The sequence below is a fragment of the Phodopus roborovskii genome, unplaced genomic scaffold (genome assembly GCF_943737965.1).
Source record: "Phodopus roborovskii unplaced genomic scaffold, PHOROB, whole genome shotgun sequence".
Lineage (NCBI taxonomy): Eukaryota > Metazoa > Chordata > Mammalia > Rodentia > Cricetidae > Phodopus > Phodopus roborovskii.
This window is the reverse complement of record NW_026126603.1, coordinates 79,938-92,389: the sequence shown is the minus strand read 5'-3', so window position 1 is coordinate 92,389 and position 12,452 is coordinate 79,938. Positions and strand designations below refer to the sequence as shown.

Genomic DNA, 12,452 nt, shown 5'->3' with positions numbered 1-12,452 from the left:
AGATGTGTGGCTGCAGGTATCAGCGGGACACTATTCCCTTTGCACCCAAGAGATGCAAAGGTAAGGGAGTGGCAATGGCAAAGTGTCCAGTCCTGGTTCCTCACTGAAATGCCCCAAAGAGTGAAGTTGGGGATTCTGCTGTGAGTGGTGGGTTTTAGATGAGCTGCCTAATTTTGTGCAGAATACTACTGAAAAAAACAGGGCAGAGTTAAGGTGAAAATGTTTAACTCCTTGGTAAAGATATTCATTTAGAGTGAAGACGAAGACAAACCCCACCCATTACAGATTATGTTCAGTGGCAAAAATACCTCTAGAAGTCTGGTACCTACCAGAAAGATATTAAGTAATTACTCTGCCTGTTTATTTTCTAGGACATAGTAAATGCCTCAATGTTATTCATGAATTGAATTAGGTTGATAGTATGATAACTATCACCATGAAATCAAACAGAAAGACACTATCTGCCTGAATGATCAATGTAATACAATATCTACCATCAAGTAGGTATAAAAGTCAAAACACTTTTTTATTATTTATTATCTTCGTTATCATAACTTAGGTTTTGTCATGTTTTTAGCCTCTTTGTTTATAATTTTTATGTATAAAAGCTACATATGTCTATAGGATACTATGTGATACTTATGCCTTTGTGGGTATTTTGTTTGTTTAGATAGAGAAAAGAGTGTCATGGATCCCAGGCTGTCCTTGAAATAGCTATGCAGGAAAAAAAAAAAAAAAAAGCCTTAAAGTCCTGATCTGCCTCTATCTTCCAAGTAATAGGGTTACAGGTTTGCATCATTACACCTCATTTTATTTGCTTTCTCATTCCTTATATCCACCCAGAAGCTCAGCAAACTGCAGTCTTCTTGACAGGACCCTCTGTAGGCAGCTTTCCCAAAGTCCCCATAGGCCACTAAGCTCCCATCCACACAGCTGGCTGATCTGTCAACTCAACTCACCATGTTCAATTGACACGGCCAAAGCTTGCAAATTCCAAAACCAACGTTAATACTTTACATGTGATAGTGTTTTGCCTGGCCTACAGATCATATGACCTTTAACTTATTTATATACAAACCTGCATCACACACAAGTCTAGCATTTAGAAATACTTGAGATAGACTTTCATAGTAATTAAAAATAAATATGAAAACTGAGAAAGCTGTGTTCATAGACTGTCTAGTTTCAAAAGTGAGTACATAGTGAGTGATGGTGAAGATGTTCATTCTGACACACTGACTTCTTTCTATCTTTTGTGAATTTCACTTACTGGGTCCAGTGCTGTATAAGACCCCCCCCCACACTCATTCTGTGCATGTGTGTGCACATGTGTGTGTCATTCTCTGTGTCCGTGTGTGTATAGTGAAGCAAATTATTTCCCTACTCTCATGATTTCTCCACGTCTCCATGAATGAGTAAAAATATTTTTGCAGTAATTTTCACTTGTCTATCTACACCTTCTAAAAACATCCAAGAGGAAGAATAAATTGAACAGTGAGTGCTTGTAAATACACCGTTCCGTTCATGACCATTATGGTGATCAGCAAGCATCAACAGTAGAAGGAGAATATTCATAGACATTCCTGAGACTACAGAAGGGAAACTAGCCGGAGAGAAGGGATGGTCTTCAGGTGATGAAGGGGGGACCAGAGCCTACTGAAGAAGTCATCACAACCTGAGGAATTTTCTGTGGGTGCCCACATGGCACGCTGCCACACCACACCAGAATCCAGCCCTCATTTTCCACAGTGACTCATTCAGCTGGAGCCCACTAACAAAGCCACTGCACTGCCCTGAAATCAACATGCTATGAAGGGGGAAGGGCTGTGTTCCCTCCTCCCTCAGGGAAATCACTTTTCTCATCATGGGCCATTCCAAGCAAACTCACAATGGTGACATTTGCTAGAATAAAAGGCTCTCAGTGCACAGGACAGTAACGTGAGGCACAGGCTAACCCCAGGAATGCTTTCTGAGAGGGACCCACAGTCTCTCATTGAAAGAGAGAATAAAGGAAGCCACAGCAGGAGAGCTGGGCCAGCCACAGAGGGTCCTGCAGCCTCAACCTTGGCAGAAACATGCCCCAGTTCTAACTGAGATGAGGTAAACACACTACTGTTTCAAAGAGTCCTGCACAGAGAAGCTAACATCAATCTGCCAAGTGTTCCTATGCCATTTCTCTTAATTGCCAGGTAAGCTGGGGATTCTCTCTGCACCAAAGAAAAACAAAAGTAAAAATACTACACAAGCTCTTTCTCCTTGTCTCTTCACAGTTGGACCCATTTTCCAGTTCTTTTGTAATTAATTCTTTCGGTACTCCATAAATACCCCTTCAAAGTACTCCCCAAAGCAACTATGATTTTTTTTTTTTTTTTTTTTTTCCTGCTTAATCGCAAGGGGCCTGACTTCCCTTTCCAGGAAGCTCCTTCTCTCCGGGAGAATGGAGATCCCTTAGTCCTGCCTCCTTGCTAACAGTGAAACAATAGCTGTGAGTTGCAAGGTTGTTTTTTCTTTGAAAGGTTACAGTCGCTGAATCTAAGCACCCTCTGAACCTTTTGTTCTGTGGATAGTTGCTTCTCAATTTCAAGTTATATTTCAAGAATTCTTGCTGGGGAGTGGGGGAGGGAAAGGATCAGTGACATTGTCCAGACCAGTCACTAGAATCTTGTCCCCTGCATTGCTTCCTTAAAATCAACACAAACCTATTTCTTCGGTCTATCACTTGAGTTACATAACTGCTTTTCATTTGAACTCATTCATCAAATTGGACAACTTAATGTGTTTTTTGTTTGTTTGTTTGTTTTAACAATACCTAATGAATTCTTGTCTGGCTCCGGTTATCTTTTAATGAATTCCACTCTTCAGAAAAGGCCATGATCATTGAGCTTGTTTTTGAAACTATTAGTGTAATTTCCTCTTTCACCCAGAACTTAGGGTGTGGTTTCATGCAGGAAGAAGAGAAGGGAGGGAAATGCGGGAGGGGACTTTGCAAGAAAAGTCTTTCTGCGTGAGTTTGTGGTCTGGGAGGGGTGGGATGTATTCTGTGGCTCCCAGAGGTTTAGTCCTAAGGAGAACTCGCCACATTGGCGTCTCCATACAACAATCAAAAGAGAGGTCAAGCTCGGACTTGGTTAAAAACTTGGGACAACGAGCTTGGAGTTCTCAGAGTCTAGAGTCAATCTCAACTAACGGTTTTCCCTGAACCGCTAGACGATCTCATCCTCAGGGCTCCCTGAGTCATCACCACTGACTCAGCGACCCCACCCCTATCCCCTGGGCTTTATTCAGGAAGCCTTGGATTCTGGCGCTCTGGAGTTGGACTAAGTTAGTCCGTTAGTTCCCGGGATGTGACCACCCAAAACAAGCCCTCTGCAAAGTGTCCAAGTGCCCGGGCCCTGAGCCTGGTATCTTGGGCTAAGAGCTTCTCTGCCCCACGCCCTAATCTCAGGCCCTCTTTGTTTCTTTCTCCCCGCCTTCCGATCTGCAGGACCGCTTTTGCTGGCTCTTTATGCTCCTTGTTCACAGGTCTCTCCACCCACCCAGTCCCAGAAGACCGCAGCACTGAGACCGCGCCCCTCCCACCGGCGCGCCTTGTTCCACGCCCCGTTGGCGCAGTGCCAGGGACCACTTTGCTCAACTTTCCGGAGCTCCCCTTCCCCCACGCATCCATCCCTCGATCCCTCCTTTCTTGGAACTCAGGGGTAAGCAAAAAGTTTGGGTATCTTCCTGAAAGTCCAAGAAGTAGTGGGACTGTGTCCGATCACCGACAACCCTGGAAGAAAGCTCGAGGGAGCCCCCACTCTTCTCCTCCCCCCTCCCGCCTTCTTCACTTCTCTCCGGGTGCCCATTGGTTGGCGCGCCCTGCGGCTAGGATGGCAGTGGGAGGGGACCCTCTTTCCTAACAGTGTTATAAAAGCAGCGCCCTTGGCGGGGTCCAGTCCTCTGCCACTCTTGCTCCGGGACCCCACAGACAGCAGCGCTTCTACGGTTCGCATCCACCGCGCCCTTGCTCTGCTTTCGGAGCCAGTCGTTGCAGCTGCAGCAGCCCAGCCCACCTTCGCCCTCGAAACCATGTCCACCAGGTCCGTGTCCTCGTCCTCTTACCGCAGGATGTTCGGTGGCCCCGGCACCTCGAGCCGGCAGAGCTCCAATCGGAGCTATGTGACCACGTCCACCCGCACCTACAGCCTGGGCAGCGCGCTGCGTCCCAGCACCAGTCGCAGCCTCTATTCCTCATCCCCCGGTGGCGCCTATGTGACCCGATCCTCCGCGGTACGCCTGCGGAGCAGCATGCCGGGCGTGCGGCTGCTGCAGGACTCGGTGGACTTCTCGCTGGCTGACGCCATTAACACCGAGTTCAAGAACACCCGCACCAACGAGAAGGTAGAACTTCAGGAGCTGGAATGACCGCTTCGCCAACTACATAGACAAGGTGCGCTTCCTAGAGCAGCAGAATAAAATCCTGCTAGCCGAGCTCGAGCAGCTCAAGGGCCAAGGCAAGTCGCGCCTGGGCGACCTTTATGAGGAGGAGATGCGGGAGCTGCGCCGGCAGGTGGATCAGCTCACCAATGACAAGGCCCGCGTCGAGGTGGAGCGTGACAACCTGGCTGAGGACATCATGCGGCTGCGAGAGAAGTAAGGCCTGATCCACACAAGTGGTGGGGCTGTGGGAGGGAGAGGAGTCCTGGGCCCTGCTTGAGGGCTGCCACACCCTGGGGGATGTGGCAGGGTTGATGGTTGTCTGGAGGATCGCAGAGGAAGCGGCCCCGCCCTGAACCTAAACTTTGCAGTGAACATTTCCTCTCGGGCTCCACTCGAGTTTTTCACCTGAACTTTTTTAAAGAAAAGTTTTCTAGCCCCTTCTGGTGGCAGGAAGAGAGGATGGGCGTGAAGGATCTGAGACAAAGATGGCAGAGGTGGCTGGGATACTGGGGCTGGGGTTCCTCGTGCAGGTCTAGGGAAAGGCAGTGATTGTCTCTTCAGGATGTGCCTCAACGCCAGCTAACACCTGCAGAAGTCCGGGAGCTTGACAAAGCTGCTGTCGCTGGTGTGGGTGGAGGTGACACAGCAGCTCTGGCCTCTGGCCTCGAGGCTTGGCTGTGATGTGGTTGGGTGTGGCCGCCCCGCCCGGCCCCTGGTGGTTTCCCAGTTCCACTTTGCTTACTGTACTACTGCTTCAGATTGCAGGAGGAGATGCTCCAGAGAGAGGAAGCCGAGAGCACCCTGCAGTCCTTCAGACAGGTTTGTAGCCAGCAGCCCCACCCACCCAAACCACTGGCAGTTCTAAAAGTTACTTCACCTAGAAGTTAAAAGGTGCAAAACTTTATGTCTGCCTGTAAAGCCCCCTGGTGGCAGAAAGTCCACAGACTGAAAAACACTATTTAGGCCAATCCTTGCAACATGAAATTTCTGTTTTGTTTTTGTTTCTTTTCGTTGTTTGTTTTTTTTCCCCGGGGAGGGGGGATTTTGCTTTGTTTCCAGATGTTTCTTCTCCCTCCAACTATTTCCCTTTCGTTTTTGAAACATGGAATTCTGATTCTGAACGGCTTACAGTTTGATTAGATTGTGGTTTGTGAAAATCAAATCAGCTAATTTTCACAAGGTCACACAAATCACAGTTGTACCCTCCAGTTTGAATTGTAGACTACTCTGGAGGATGAGAAAATTTAACTGGAATTAAGCCAAGTTTCCTTTCTTTCTTCGAAGTTCGACACTGCATGGAAGTTAGCTGAAGTGTCTTTGCGCAACTATTTTTGTAATCTAACAAGGGTGAAAGGAAGCCATCTGTTCCGCTGCTGAAGGGTATTAAAAGTTTCCATGGGCTTCACTATGGAATGTCGATACTGACATTCTGGCAAATGCGGTGGCTCTGGACAGAAATAATAGGAGCCTTTGTGTTCCCAGAGCAGCTTTGCAACAGGCTACATTCTTATTGAATATGTAATGATGTAACCGCAGTTCCAATTGGACACAAGTATTTGCTAACATCCCTTATCTAATGTCTGGCCCAAGCTTGTGAAGTATGTGGTATACAAAGTTCTTAAAGCTTCAGTCCTCCCAGAAAGGCTCCTCTTTATGGGGTTGTAGACTGATTAGTACCCTACACAAATACAAATAAATCCTAGACTGAAGAATGGAGTTTTATATGCAGGTGGGATTTTCATTTGTTTTTGCTCCAAAGTTGGGTGTTCACATCATACCAAAGCAGAAAGATGGCCAGTACAGACTTATCCTTGGGAACACTCATTAGGATCAGCTACAAAATTCTAAGGTGAATACTTTAGGGTGACATTTTGAAGCTGAGAGATATTTGCATACTTAACAGCAGTACAAGAACATGTGGCTCATATTAGTCAGTAAGGGTATATGGTCATCACCCAAGGAATGTTTTCTGCAAGGTATTGGGTGAAATGCAACATTTCTTATTTATGGACTAAATAAAATTGTTTCATTCCCTTAAATAAAAAGGCACATTTCAGTGAATTTTTTAGGGCTTAGTGGAAAGCAGAAATGAATGCTACAACTACCCGTTCTTATTTCCTTTTTATTAATTAGTATTTTCTTTGAGGATGATAGCGTAATTCAATATTTTAAGACAGTAAACCTATACTGCAAATACAGTTGCTTCCAAGAAAGGGAACATAGGTATCCTGACATTCTCTTGAAGGGAAACAAAATTTCACTTGCAAGATTGCACAATCTTGAAATAGATCACTTTATAAACTCTGTAAAGGAGTTTATAAATAGTTTCAATGTGTTTTGTCCCGCCATCCTGGAATAGTAGTTGATGTCACTGAATTGATACAATGATGTCTGAGAAAGATGGAAATACCATATAGGATGAGTCAGAGGGGCACTTCAAAAGATTCAGAGAAGGCAAAACCAATACAGTTCAGTATTACATCATTTCTTTTCCTTCTTGCCTGATGAGCATGTCTCTGCAAATGCATGACCTGAGTGTGATTGATGAATTGCTACTTAATGCAAGTCTAGCCTGTGAACCTGGATGCCAGATAACTGAGCACTTGCTGTAGATCCCAAAGATAGGAATCAGAAGGTGTCCACAAAGGAAACAAAAAGAGCTTTCTTATATGCTAGACCCCTTGAGGGGAATATTTTAAATATGGCACATTTGTGTAGGTATGCATGGGACCAGAAGAGGGCATCTGATCCCCGGAGTTGGAATGATAAGCCTTTGTGAGCTGCTGGATGTGGGTGCTGGGAACCAAACTCAGATCCTCTGAGAAACCAGCATACTATTACTGAATAAGTCATCTCTTCAGTCGCCCCACACCACACTTTTAAAAATATGTACTTTTTTGAAGCTTGCGTATTTTTATTACATGTATTCATGCAGACATGGAGTATTAGAATCTGACTGACTATGATCATCATAAAAAAAATAAACACTGTGACACTGATTTTCAGGCTTAAAACTGATAATGACATTTTATATGCAGAAATGTGGACTCAGTAGTTTGCCATACCATATCATGTGCATATATATGCATCTATGTTTAGATTGTCTACCAGCTACCTTCAATATGACAAAATGGTTTTCAATTCATTTTTATAGCTAAGAATGTATATTGGAATGTGACACTAAATGTATAAATTTATCAATGGTCATGAAATTTTCAGCATCTTTTTTTTTAATAGCAAGGAGGATGGGTTCACATAGTTTTTGAATAAACAAATAAGAGTCTGTAGAGATGGGTCGGTGGTTAAGAGTTCAATTCCCCAGCACCCACAGAGCTGCTCTGTAAACTTCAGTACCAGAGGATCTGATGCCCTCTTCTTTCATGGGCAACACACACACACACACACACACACACACACACACACACACACACACACACACACACACACAGCACTTAAATTCATGCAGGCAAAATAACCAAGTATATAAAATAAAATGAAAAATATTTAATATAAGCAGATAAGCTAAAGAATAGACTTTAGCACCCCCACATCATCTTTTCTCTCTTCAAAACAGGATGTTGACAATGCCTCTCTGGCGCGTCTTGACCTTGAACGTAAAGTGGAATCCTTACAAGAAGAGATTGCCTTTTTGAAGAAACTTCATGATGAAGTAAGTGGCATCAGTTTTAGCGAGCGAACAATGCTAAGCTGTACCCATGTTGTCCACATCTGACCCTTCGCTGTTTGCTCTTTCCTCAGGAGATCCAGGAGCTACAGGCCCAGATTCAGGAGCAGCATGTCCAGATTGACATGGATGTTTCCAAGCCTGACCTCACCGCTGCCCTGCGTGATGTCCGCCAGCAGTATGAAAGTGTGGCTGCCAAGAACCTCCAGGAGGCAGAGGAATGGTACAAGTCCAAGGTATGAATGAGCCCAAGTGAACAATAGGAAAGCCTCCCCCGCTCTCAAACACCTGCCGTGATTCCAGTGATTCCATCAATACCCCCCACCCCACCCCCACCCCGGTTCTCATCAGTAGCTGGCTTTGTTGTTACAGTGTCCTTGTCACTCTTGTTGCTTCCTGTAGTATGGCAGACACCCTTTCCACTCAATGTCTTTCACTCTACTTCAAAGAACATCTCCCTGCCAAGCTCTCGACCTGCAGCACTTGTAAAGAATTGCAGCAGAGCAAATGCTGTTTAAAAATGGCAGCGTCAGGGTTCGCTCCAAACAGATATTTAGCCATTTTAGGAAACACAGAGCTGGAGTGATGATCACTCTTCTAAGAGAGTGAAAAGTCTTGGAGGTGAGCAATCTTCCTTTCTGATTTCTTCCTGACAGTTTGCTGACCTCTCTGAGGCTGCCAACCGGAACAATGATGCTCTGCGCCAGGCAAAGCAGGAGTCAAATGAGTACCGGAGACAGGTGCAGTCACTCACCTGTGAAGTGGATGCACTTAAAGGAACTGTGAGTACCATCCAGGAACAAAAGGGAGACAATGGTGAGCTCAGCCTGCTCTGTTGACTAGGTTAACAGTGATACCTGTGCATACAAATCAAGTGTGCCTATATATATATGATATATATACATATGATACATATGATATATATGAGATAGTATAATATCAATATTATATAATATTAACATAACATTGTAATGTATAATATTATAATGTGAGATAATGTAATGAATTATCAAGAGAGTTTTAAGAATTAGTTAATGGATATCTTGAAAGACTTAGCTGACATGTTATTGAATGTAATAAGAGAGATTTTTAAAGTTGGGCACAAGAGTACACTCCTGTAACCACAGTACTCTGGAGACTAAGGCAGGAGGATTATAAGCTCACGATTAGGCTAGGCTTCACATAGTAATTTTATCTCAAAACAAAACATGGGACTCAGTGTCTGTGTTCTCTGCTTAAAGCTAGTAGGCACCTGCTATCGAGAGAACTAGTTGGTATGTGGTTTGTACGTGGTTCTGAGGATAGCTGGGGTTGGGAAATCACATCAGAAGCCCTTCTCCCTTCCCACAGAATGAGTCCCTGGAACGCCAGATGCGTGAGATGGAAGAGAATTTTGCCCTTGAAGCTGCTAACTACCAGGACACTATTGGCCGCCTGCAGGATGAGATTCAGAACATGAAGGAAGAGATGGCTCGTCATCTTCGTGAATACCAAGACCTGCTCAATGTTAAGATGGCTCTTGACATTGAGATTGCCACCTACAGGAAGCTGCTGGAAGGCGAGGAGAGCAGGTAGAGGAGGCAGACTTCCTTGTGGGAATCGAATTGTTGCAGTCTCTCTAGGTGCATTTCATTTAACCTTGAGACCATTTCTACAAGGTAGCTGCACTTTTCATAGATGAGAAACCTAAGGTTGAAAGAGAATGACCTGCTGTGGTTAGAGCTAATTAACAGCAGAGCTGGGATTTGAACCCATTACCATGCCAAAGTCAATACTTTCCCCTCTGTAATTCTCTAGTCCATGTCCCTGTGAAGAAAAATGATTGCAGTACTCAAAATGTGCTAATGAGACCAACCATGGGTAGAGTTTCTGAATCAGATCTTTAACAGCCACAGATTTCCTAGTGGATGAAAACTACAAGTGTGTGAACTTGTTTCTTCTTGTTGAAGTACTTTTTTTTTTTTTTTTTTTTTTTTAATGTTTCTTTGCTTTTGTAGGATTTCTCTGCCTCTTCCCAACTTTTCTTCCCTGAACCTGAGAGGTAAGATTATCATTTCCTTTTATGGAAAAAAATGTCACAAGGTTGGAGCCAATCACTATGTAGCAGGGCGTCCACATTTTAGGAATAACTGAACAGTGCTATATGAAAGGAAAGTCTATGAAACATCTATGGTTTCCTTTTTCTATAAGTATGCATGTAAATCCATTTTATTTTACTTTCTACATTTTTCAAGGTTATGATATAATCACATCATTTTCCTATTCCCTTTCCTCCCTCCAAACCCTGCCATGTACCACCCCTTGACACACATGGCTGTGTTTTGAATTCATGGCTTTGTTTTGTTTAGTTGCTGATATGTATATACCTACTTTACCATCTAGTCAGCTAACTATGTATTCCTAAATATATGAACACAATGGCTCAGTCCATTTAATGTTATTTGCATGTATGTTTTCAGGCTTGACCATTTTGTGCTGGACCCATTTCCCTTTTTTTAATTATAGTTTACATTACTGTTGAACACCAAAGCCAGAGGTTCAAGCTAAGCGGGTGCCTTTCCACTGAGCTGTACTCCTAGACTAATACCCTAAGTTTCAAATCCAATATACTCTTGAATTCCACATGCTCAGTTAAGTGTAGATTTCAGATTGCTTCCTGCTAAATGCGCACACAGTGACCTACTACCTTAGTCTGAGTGAAGGAGGCCTTAGGTACTGTGTCTTCAAGCAGATGGTGCTTTGAAAGATTGTGTATGAGTAGCACTTTAAACTGCTGCAAATATAAACTCATTCTGCTTTGGATAAAATGGTTACATTTCAATTTTTTTCGTTTTTACTTGATTTTTGAATTCAGAAACTAATCTGGAGTCACTCCCTCTGGTTGACACCCACTCAAAAAGAACACTCCTGATTAAGACGGTGGAAACCAGAGATGGACAGGTTGGTATCTTTTAGATAAAATATGGGAAAGGGCAAAAGAAATGATAGTGAATAAATAAAGAGCCATTTCAAATATGCCTCGATCCCCTTTAAATCCACAAGCATATATATCAGATGCAGGCACTGGAAGAATGGGCCCTGATTCCTCCAATATAAGACCAACTAATTATTTGGTCCTTGGATGTGACAGTAATCTTCCTGCACTCTGAAGTCTGTAACTTGAAATGGGAATTGAATACCCTTTAAGTACTTTTTAGGTGAAATGCATTAAAGAGCTTCACTAATGACATCAGTAAATATCAGGGATGGTGACATTGGGCATACAATTCTCTCTCTGTGACCGCCACCTGTTTATATAATACAAGGACTGGCATATGGCCAATCAGTGTCTTGTTACCTCTCTGTGCCAGGAAACAAATGGTTACAATTTATTATAATTATGAAAGCTCAACCTTGCACAGGAATATAAAAAGCATTTATTAAATACATTTCAATACATCTTAGTTGCTTTTACATGTTGTGCTTAGGATTGCTACTGCAAACTTCCCAAACACAGTTTTCAAGTATTCTATTACACCTCACAACCCTCCATTGGATAACTCTGTTGCTTGCAGAAGGCCCCTTGCCTATACATCTCCCCATAAATCCTACTGTAAAGAGTCAGCATAACCCCCTAGCCGGTTTAATACATTTTGTCTATTTAGGGCTGTGTCTCCTTACCTGGTTTGACTTATTTCCTTTTTGAGCAGGTGATCAATGAAACCTCCCAGCATCACGATGACCTTGAATAAAAACTGCACACACTCCGTGCAAAAGCACAGTACCAGCAAGAAGAAAAAAGAAATTCGTATCTTAAGGAAACAGCTTTCAAGTGCCTTTACAGCAGTTTTTCAGGAGCGCAAGATAGATTTGAGATAGAAATAAGTTCTAGTTTCTAACAACTGACACCCTAAAATATTTAGAAAGGGTTTACAACACAATCTAGTTTACGAAGAAATCTTGTGCTAGAATACTTTTTAAAGTATTTTTGAATACCATTAAAACTGCTTTTTTTCCCCAGTAAATACCTGACCAACTTGTTACTGCTTCAATAAATCTTCAGAAATACTCCTTTGAGGTGTTATTCTGTCATATTTAAACCAATCTCTTCTGTTCTATTGGCTAATTTACAGAGATCACACTTGGGTTTTAAGTTATAGGTTCAATTTATTTACACTTGCAATACAGTTTTTAAGTTTGCCTTTTAAAAGAGACCGATTCTTTTTTATTATTTATTATTTGAATTTGGGATGAGTGTATGATTTATCAGTAGAATTGTGCTTACATGCCCAGGCCCTGGATTCAATCTGTGGTGAATGTATGCGTGTTTGTGTCTGCATGTGCGCGTGCGTGCGCGCACACACACACA

At 43.2% G+C, this 12,452-nt stretch overlaps 1 protein-coding gene across 1 annotated transcript; it reads left to right on the top strand.

Moving 5' to 3' along the window:
- Positions 1-3,950: 3,950 nt before the first annotated feature.
- Positions 3,951-12,151, top strand: Vim (vimentin). Its single transcript, XM_051205895.1, is given in 10 exon segments — positions 3,951-4,398; positions 4,400-4,632; positions 5,178-5,238; positions 7,994-8,089; positions 8,179-8,340; positions 8,761-8,886; positions 9,455-9,675; positions 10,102-10,145; positions 10,959-11,044; positions 11,794-12,151. Coding segments are annotated over 10 exon segments (1,401 nt in total). The 5' UTR covers positions 3,951-4,068; the 3' UTR covers positions 11,836-12,151.
- The last annotated feature ends 301 nt before the right edge of the window (positions 12,152-12,452 follow it).